The sequence below is a fragment of the Ahaetulla prasina genome, chromosome 7, assembly GCF_028640845.1.
Source record: "Ahaetulla prasina isolate Xishuangbanna chromosome 7, ASM2864084v1, whole genome shotgun sequence".
NCBI classification, from domain to species: domain Eukaryota; kingdom Metazoa; phylum Chordata; class Lepidosauria; order Squamata; family Colubridae; genus Ahaetulla; species Ahaetulla prasina.
In genome coordinates this window covers 33,097,077-33,107,193 of record NC_080545.1, presented here as the reverse complement: position 1 = coordinate 33,107,193, position 10,117 = coordinate 33,097,077, and the positions used below count along the sequence as shown (strand labels likewise).

Here is a 10,117-nt window from a genome sequence, read left to right as displayed (position 1 = left end):
TAATATTAATCTTAAATGGGATTTTAGTTTTTATATATTTTAAAGTTTCGGGCTAATTATAATAAGTTTTTTAATTCACATTTTAAATTGTACATTGTATTGTCTTTTTTACTTCTGCCTGTACACCGCCCTGAGTCCTTCGGGAGAAGGGCGGTATAAAAATCAAATAAAATAAATAAATAAATAAAAATAGAGAGGGAGAATTGGTATAATAGTTTTGGGAAAAAAAAATTTTTTTTTAGCATATGTTTGTTTTATTTTTAACTATACCTTGTGTTTGTTCCGGGAAGCCAGGGGGGGAGGGGGAGGGGGTTTGTGAAGGGAAAGGGGTTGGGGGGAAAGGGGGAAAAAAAATTTTGTAAAACTTTTTGAATAAAAAAAAAAGGAATGGGGTGAGGTCAAAAGTAGAAAGTTTTTGGTTAAAGCTTTTAGGATTATGGGAAGAGACCACAGAGTCAGATAAAGTATTCCAAGCACTGATGATTCTGTTACAGAAGTCATATTTTCTGCAATCTAGATTAAAGCGGTTGACATTAAGTTTAAATCTATTAGTTGTAAAAAAAAAAAAAATTAAAAAAAAAAAAGAATTGGTCTAGCAAATGAGCTCTGGTAAGTAATGTAGTGTTTCTGGAGAAGAAGCTACGTAAGATTAGGTTTACAACTCTTAAAGCCTTTTTTGCGATGTAGTTGCAGTGGACTTTGGCACTTAGATCACTGGATATGAAAACTCCAAGGTCTTTGACAGGGTGGGGGTCATCTGTAAGGTAATGTCCATTGAGTTTGTATTTAGTGTTTGGATTCTTTTTTCCAATGTGTAAGACTGAGCATTTGCTGGTTAAGATTTGGAGTTGCCAAGTTTTTGACCATTCTGACACAAAGTCAAGATCTTTTTGAAGGGTAGCTGTATTGTTGGTAGTGTTAAATAGTTTGACATCATCAGCGAAAAGAACACAATTACTTTTAATATGGTCACAGAGATCATTAATGTATAATATGAAGAGTGTTGGTCCAAGAACACTGCCTTGGGGAACGCTGCTATTGACAGGAACAGGATTTGATAGGGCACTGCCTATTTTGACCACTTGTCTGTTTGATAGGAATGCTGATATCCAATTGTGGAGGGATCCGGAAATGCCATAGGATTTTAGTTTTAGGAGAAGTTTGTCATATACCACTGAGTCAAAAGCTTTACAGAAGTCTATGTAAATTGCATCTATTGTTTTGCCTTGATCAAGGTTTGTAGTCCATATGTTTTTGCAGTGAAGTTGTAAGTTACATGATAATTTTTTTCTGAAACCAAATTGTTTATTAGACAGTAGATTGTTTGTTTCTAGGTAGAGGATAATGGATTGGTTGATGATAGATTCCATAACTTTACAGGTGACACAGCATAGAGAGATTGGTCTGTAATTTTCAACTAAGCTGGGGTCTCTTTTTTTGAAGATAGGGATGACCGTGGCTAGTGACCAAAGTTTGGGAAGGGAACTGGTCGTGAAGGCTTTTCCAGAAGGCTTTTCCAAAGATTATGCTTCCATATTAGTGGAAAACTTTTTTAAGAAGTATGCACATAGTCCATCAGGTCCTATAGATAGGGATGGTTTCAGTTTGCGAAGAGCTTTTTCAACATTTTCTTCAGTGAAATCTATATGTGTTAGGTCGTTGTTGGTGCGGTTGGGGAATGTCGGGTATGAGCCATTACTGTTAACAAAGACTGAGCCGAAGAATGTGTTAAAGAGGTTTGCTTTAACTGTTTCATCATTTCTTTGCCGTTAGATTCTTTTAGTGGTGGGATAGATCTCGAGTCATTAAGTTTGTTGTTCACAAAATTATAATAAGCACGATTGGAATTTGTGCGCAGAAGGTCTTCTTCTTGCTTGGTGTGGTAATTGGTGCATTCAATTTTTATTTGGTTTTGCATATATCTCTGTATCGGTTTTTGAAATTTGCTACATGTCCCTTTTTGTTTTTTCTCCAAAGGGATTTTTATTTTGGATTGAAGCTTTTTTATTGATATGGGTAATTTGTTTTTTTTTTAATTTTTGTGGTAGTTTGTGGTATGTAGAGTTTAATGACTCTATTGATTTCAAGTAGGAAAACTCTATAGTGGTCTTCAGCAGTGATACAGGATGAGAATAGATTTTGCTAGTCAAGAAATGAGAGGTAGGTGTTTATAAGGTCATAGTTGGCTTTTTTGAAATTGTAGTTTGGAATACTATTATTATGATGATTTTTGTAATGGCGTATATTGAGACAAAAGTCTATCATGCTGTGGTCACTGTTGGAAAAGGGTTCTTTTATTTATAGTCCATAAAGAGTTTGGGTTGTTGCAGAAGATGAGGTCAAGGCAGTTGTTAATTCTTGTATTGTTAGTTGCTAGTTGTTCAAGACCTAGATTTGTGATTATGGTTATTATGATTATGGTTATGATTATTAGATTATGGTTGTATAAACAGAGGCACAGAATCAAAATCACATGAAGTATTACTCCTGTTTTATAAAGTCTTAGTAAGAACCTGGAATACTGCATCCAGTTTTGGTTATCACATTACAAAAATATATTGAGACTTTGGAAAAGAAGAGCAACTAAGAAAATTACAGACCTGGAGACAAAAACATATGAAGAACAGTTTCAGGATTTGGGTTTGGCTAGTTTAGAGGAAAGAAGGACTGGGAGGACATGATAGTAGTATTCCAGTATTTGAGAGATTGCCACAAAGAGGAAGGGGTCAGCTTATTTTTGAAAGCATCAGAGGGCAGGACAAGAAACAACAGATGGAAACTAATGAAGGAGAGAAGTAACTAATGGAATTAAGGAGAAACTTCCTAACAGTGAGGGCAATTAACCAGTGGAATAGCTTGCCATCAGATGTTGTGGGAGCTTCATCACTAGAAGTTTTTAAGAAGAGACTGGACTGAATAGTCATTTGTCTGAAATGGTATAGGGTCTCCTGCTTAAGCAGGGAGTTGGACTAGAAAACCTTGAAGGTCCCTTCCAGCTCTATTCTGATTGATTGATTGATTGAGATTCCGAATTCTTGCTACCTTTGTCCCTAGATGTTATCAGAGGTTCATTCAGGTCCTACTGAGATAAAAAGAGTCTCAGTGAAGAAGTAACTTCATATTTTGGTGCTTGTTTCATTTATTTAATAGTTAATCAATGTTAATATACCAGTGTGTAAAATTTCTCTTAGTTCAAAAGACTGATTGTAAGAGAACTTTTAAAAAATCAGGATGATTTGAACCAGCCCAGCACAACCTCTCAATATTTTTGGTTTTGTTCTCCATAGTGAAGTTCTTACCATCCAGTTCTAGACATGCCTCACTTAAATACTGTACATTTCTGAATAACTCCATAGAAAGAATCTTAAACCCTCAAAAAGGATGCAAAACTTTCCCCCTAGCAATCAATAGAAAGAGGTTTCTAATCTTGAAATTGACAAAATTGGAAGGCTTGTAAAGCAGTTGTCCTGTCATTTACTTTTTAGTAGCTTGGGCATACATCTGTAATATATGCAAGGATTACTTTATGTATAATCCAAAAATTAGGTAATATATTCCACTACTATATGAAACATTTTAAAATATTTTCATCAGAATCTGTTTATTGAAAGCCCAAAGGATTTCTATCCTAGTTGTCTTAGGAAGTGTACTTTATGAGCTCCACATGCATAAACTGTTCATTTCCTAAAGCAAATTTTCTATAATAAAAAATAGGTATAGTGGTTTCAGAGTTCTGCCTTGGTGTTTTTTTCAAAGGGAACCAAAATATTTTTTTTTTCTGGATTACTTCTACTGTAAATATTTAATTGTGTATTATGTATTATATAAAGAGGGGGGAGTCTCATTTTTTTCTTTTAGTTTTTATATTCTGCCTTTATAAAGTATAATTTTTTTTTGCTCTTTTAGCAATATTGTCTTAATGATTTTTTAAAATTCTAATTTTAGTTTAACAGCCATGGGAACTTGTTGCCTACAGATAGGTTAATTTTTAATCTGTGCTTAGAGAAACTTGGTTTGACTCAGAATATTTAACAATCTCTGAGGTTTTAAATCCTTAAAGTATTAATTTCTTACAGTAAATAAGTAAATCTCTTAACATGGTTTCACTGGGAGACCAAAATTAAATCCATAGTTAGTCTTTAAAGCAGTGTTTCTCAAACATGGCAACTTAAAATGTGTGGAATGAATTAACGTAGGGATTTTGGGACATTGAATTCCACACAACTGAAAACTGGAATATCATCATTGGTATGTTGTAGCAATTTATCTCAAACTCCAGCCAGTATTATACCTAAATATATTTGTGTAATACAGCAGACCATTTGCTCCAATACCAAATTAAAAATAAAAAAGATTTGAGGAACTCCCTGGATGAGTCCTGGACACTCCTTTTTTTTAATATATATTTTTTATGATTTAACAAAGAAGAACAACAATACATAACATACATTGACAAAAAACATATGACAAGAAAGAATAACAATACATGGACACTCCTTATAGATGAAATTCCATTTGTAGTAAATCCAACAGAAAGTAAACTAGACATACTAATCCAATTAAAGTAGGAGAAATACATATTTACAGAAAACTTGTTCCAGAAATTTTCACTGCATTGTATAAAATATTGTTTCTGCATTCAGTGACACTGCTACAATGATCTTAAGTTTTTTAAATATATATTCAGATTGTTCATTAGTAATCAAATATTAGCAGACACTTGATGACTTTATTAGTCCTGCGTAATGTGATTTTATAATCAAAGATAATATAACTTATAATAAAACCCCCAAATGTATTAGTTAAAGCAATTTATAATCTAATCTATTGCAATCAGTACTTTTAATCTGATGAACTTTCATAGTCAGCAGGGTCTTTACCAGTGTTCCAGGTCATAGTTATGTAAATGTGACTGAACGTTGGAAAACTTTGTTTAAATAGGCATCATTACAACAGTTAACTGCTCTAATTCTTTCTTTTCTTTAACATATTTTTAAAGCACACCTCAGTGTTTGCCTCAGCCAAATGCTTTGCCTCTTGACAAGTATAAGGAAGGAACCAGAAAAAAAAAATAGCCCCAGAAGTCTGAATAGTGAAAGTGGATTTTGCAGTGGAATCAAAGTTGATAACCAAATATTTCTACACCTATTTCCCCAAAGGTACACAGAAAAATTCAGTCCAGCCTGTCAGTCAACACTGAAAACAGTAAGAAAAATTCTGCTTGTTCTCATAAACTAGGTCCTTTGTTATCCTAAATTGATAACAAAGGCCATTCCTGATAATAAGTGAGCAATCGTCTAAAAATAATTGAAGAATCTTGAGTCATGTTTCAGAAGGAAGTAGAAATCATTACTATAAAACATAATTTATTTCCCCAAAGGAAAATGTTCAGTGGAAATTACAGCAAGTATTTGAAAGAAATGAGAGGTATTTCCTGCTTTCAGATATTTGTTCATCTCACTACTGATTGTGGAGTTTTTTTTAATTGCTAACTGGCAGTATCATTACAGAGGCAAGATAGAAATGTTTTGTATTTAGAAAACAAGCAAATATTTTGAAATGTGTAATAACTTGTTATTTTGTTATTGACCAGGGCTTAGTACATTCCCAAAAATCTATATTCCATATAGAAACCTAAATATATATCAATACACACACACACAAACACACACACATACACACACACACACACTGAAACAGTTGTAAGTGCAAGGACTGGTTGTAAATGACTTTTTTCAGCACTATTGTAACTGTGAACTGTCACTAAATGAATGGTTTTTAGTAGAGGATCATATAGTTCATATAGTTACAGTGGTGCTGAAAAAGCTTATTTACAACTGTCCTTGCACTTACAACTGTTTCAGTTGCTTAAGGCCACATGATCAGCATTTGGGTGCTTGGCAACTGGCGTGTATTTATGATGGTTGCAGTGTCTCAGGGTCATATGATTGTGATTTGTGACTTTTCTAGCTGGTTTCTAAGAACCAAAGTCAATGGGGGAAGTTGGATTCATTTAACAACCATGTGATTTGCTTAACCACCTCACCAAAAATTTGGACAAGACTTACTTAGCAACTTAGTGATGAAAGTTCCAGACCCAGTTGTGATTGTAAATCAAGGATTACCTGTAAATATTTATTTCCATACCCTCAATATATAAATTAATTTTATTCTTGCTTCTTTAGAGCCTGCGATTAATCTATTGATCCAACTACTATAGAAAGAGCAGCAGAAGTTAAAAAAGAAAAGGAGAACAAGCAAAATATCATTTTAGCCCCATTCATAATCTTCTCTCAACATTATTGTGAATATGCCAGAAACAATTGTTCTGGAAAATTGATCATCTTGGCAGTTTCCTCTATTTCCTCCATTTCAAATGTACATTGGCAAATTTATAAACTTTCTTTTATAGATTACTAGTTGAAGCAGTTTTTATTAATTGGCTTGATCACAGGATCCACACAATTCTCATTATAATGAGAGGACAAATTCCCACCTATAAGATTCTCTCTCTCCCTCTCTCTCTCTCTCTCTCTCTCTCTCTCTCACACACACACACACACACACACACACACACACACACACACACACACACAAACACAGAGTGGAGGGATTCAAATTTTTTATCAGCTGGCTTGGTGATCATGTCACTGGATGGGCATTGCTGGATGGTCCTGTGACTGGGTTGTTGTTGTTGTTAGTTGCGAAGTCGTGTCCAACCCATCGCGACCCCATGGACAACGTTCCTCCAGGCCTTCCTGTCTACCATCCTCTGGAGTCCATTTAAGCTCATGCCTACTGCTTCAGTGACTCCATCCAGCCACCTCGTTCTCTGTCGTCCCCTTCTTCTTTTGCCCTCAATCTTTCCCAGCATTAATCTCTTCTCAAGTGAGTCCTTCCCTCTCATTAGGTGGCCAAAGTATTTCAGTTTCATCTTCAGGATCTGGTCTTCTAAAGAGCAGTCAGGGTTGATCTCCTCTAGGACTGACTTGTTTATTTATTTATTTATTTATTTATTGATCACATTTGTATACCGCCCTATCTCCCGAGGGACTCAGGGCGGTTAACAGGCATATAAAAAGGACATATAAATACAGATTAAAACACAAATAAAAAACTTATTCTAACCAGCCTGATTACCAAAACCAATTAAAATCAATATAAAATTTAAAATTTCAAAAATTTAAAAATCTAAAAAACCTAGTCCAGTCCTGCGCACCTAAATAAGTGTGTTTTAAGCTCACGACGGAAGGTTCTAAGGTCCGAGAGTTGGCGAAGTCCTGGGGGGAGCTCGTTCCAGAGGGCGGGAGCCCCCACAGAGAAGGCCCTTCCTGGGCGTCGCCAGGCAGCACTGCCTAGCTGACGGCACCCTGAGGAGTCCCTCTCTGTGAGGCGCACGGGTCGGTGAGAGGTATTCGGTAGCAGAAGGCGGTCCCGTAAATAGCCCGGCCCTATGCCATGGAGCGCTTTAAAGGTGGTCACCAACACCTTGAAGCGCACCCGAAGGCCACAGGTAGCCAGTGCAGTCTGCGCAGGATAGGTGTCACCCGGGAGCCACGAGGCTCCTTCTATCACCCGCAGCCGCATTCTGGACTAACTGCAGTCTCGGATGCCCTTCAAGGGAGCCCCATGTAGAGAGCATTGCAGTAATCCAGGCGAGACGTCACGAGGCGTGAGTGACCGTGCATAGGGCATCCCGGTCCAGAAAGGGGCGCAACTGGCGTACCAGGCGAACCTGGTAAAAAGCTCTCCTGGAGACGGCCACCAAATGGTCTTCAAAGGACAGCCGTTCATCCAGGAGGGCGCCCAAGTTACGCACCCTCCCCGTCAGGGCCAATGACTCGCCCCAACAGTCAGCCGCGGTTGCAGCTGACTGTACCGGGATGCCGCATCCACAGCCACTCTGTCTTGGAGGATTGAGCTTGAGCCTGTTTCTCCCCATCCAGACCCGTCGGCTTCCAGACACGGGACAGCACTTCAATAGCTTCATTGGGGTGGCCCGGTGTGGAAAAGTACAGCTGGGTGTCATCAGCGTACAGCTGGTACCTCACACCGAAGCCACTGATGATCTCACCCAGCGGCTTCATATAGATGTTGAACAAAAGGGGCGAGAGAATCGACCCCTGCGGCACCCCACAAGTGAGGCGCCTCGGAGCCGACCTCTGCCCCCCCGTCAACACCGTCTGCGACCGATCGGAGAGATAGGAGGAGAACCACCGATAAACGGTGCCTCCCACTCCCAATCCCTCCAACCAGCGCAGCAGGATACCATGGTCGATGGTATCAAAAGCCGCTGAGAGGTCTAATAGGACCAGGGCAGAGGAACACCCCCTATCCCTGGCCCTCCAGAGATCATCCACCAACGCGACCAAAGCCGTCTCCGTGCTGTAACCGGGCCGGAAACCGGACCAAGGGACTCGCAGGAGTCTTCTCCAGCACCAGAGTTCAAAGGCATTGATTCTTTGGCGCTCAGCCTTTCTTATGGTCCAGCCTTCACAGCCATACATTGCAACTGCGAAAACCATAGCCTTGACTATACACACTTTTGTTGGCAGGGTGATGTCTCTGCTTTTTAATACGCTGTCTAGATTTGTCATAGCTTTCCTCCCCAGGAGCAAGCGTCTTTTAATTTCTTGGCTGCAGTCCCCATCTGTGGTGATCTTGGAGTCCAGGAAAATAAAATCTGTCACTACCTCCATTTCTTCCCCACCTATCTGCCAGGAATTGAGAAGGCCAAATGCCATGATTTTAGTTCCCTTAATGTTGAGTTTCAAGCCAACTTTTGCACTCTCCTCCTCCACCCGCATCAAGAGGCTCTTTAGTTCCTCTTCGCTTTCTGCCATTAGAGTGGTATCATCTGCATATCTGAGGTTGTTGATATTTCTTCCGGCAATCTTAATTCCAATTTTTGATTCATCTAGCCCCACCTTTCTCAAGATGTGCTCTGCATATAAGTTAAATAGACAGGGTGATAGTATACAGCCTTGCCGGACTCTTTTCCCAATTTTGAACCAATCAGTGGTTCCGTGTCCAATTCTCACTGTTGCTTCTTGACCAGCATACAGGCTTCTCAAGAGACAAATGAGATGGTCTGGTACTCCCATCTCTTTAAGAACTTGCCACAATTTGTTGTGATCCACACAATCAAAGGCTTTAGCATAGTCAATGAAGCAGAAGTAGATGTTTTCCTGGAACTCCCTAGCTTTCTCCATGATCCAGCGTATGTTGGCAATTTGATCTCTAGTTCCTCTGCCTCTACGAAATCCTGCCTATACTTCTTGTTGTAACTCCGGCTCCTGAGACTGGCCTCCTGGAGGAGGATGACTCGGAGAGTGAGGGGGAGGAGCCGACAAGGCCTCCCTCTCCAGGTCCTTCCTTTCTGGCAATGCCACAGGTGCCAGCTGAAGGCCAGGAAGAAGGCGTGTCGGAGCCCCCACCGACAGAGGGCGAGGAGGATCAATCCTGGATTGATCCCAGACAGCATCGGAGAGAGAGGCGTGCACAGGAAAGGAAGAGGTGTGGCAGGCCCAGAGAGTGCTGAGTCACTGAGCCACACCCCACAGGGGATAAAAGCAGATGGAGTTGCTCCGTAGCCCTTGTGACGGACAAAAACTGCATCGTGTGAGCTGCAGACAGTTTTTGGATTTAAGGCTTGGATTTTCGTGAGTAATTCTTGATCATTCTTTAGACTCCTGGTTGCCCCGGCAACAAACTGCAAACACTCTGTCTCCTGATAAGAAACTTGGCAGGCACTTGGAAAGTAGCTGCCAGAACTTTCCTCTGCCAAAGGAAACCAGTAAATAACAATACAATCAACTTGTAGATAAATTACTGGCAGACGTCCTTCGGTGCGTGTGTTTTCTTAGGTGAGGTGGTGGGACAGAACACTTCTGGTAGTTCTCAATCCACATACTGCTGGAGCCTAGCTTGTAGGATTTTAAGCATAATCTTACTAGCATCTGAAATGAGGGCAATGGTGCAATAGTTTGAACATTCTTTTGCATTGCCTTTCTTTGGAATTGGAATGTAGATTGACCTTTTCCAATCCTGTGGCCATTGTTGAGTTTTCCAAATTTGCTGGCAAATTGGGTGTAACACTTTTACTGCATTGTCTTTT

At 39.4% G+C, this 10,117-nt stretch overlaps 1 protein-coding gene across 1 annotated transcript in view; it reads left to right on the top strand.

The window, feature by feature from the left end:
• Positions 1-3,054: 3,054 nt before the first annotated feature.
• Positions 3,055-10,117, top strand: part of MDFIC (MyoD family inhibitor domain containing) — a 29,635-nt gene continuing 22,572 nt past the window's right edge. The window contains 4 exon segments of the mRNA XM_058190576.1: positions 3,055-3,110; positions 5,000-5,065; positions 5,067-5,127; positions 5,130-5,245. Coding sequence (XP_058046559.1) covers positions 3,055-3,110; positions 5,000-5,065; positions 5,067-5,127; positions 5,130-5,245 — 299 coding nt within the window.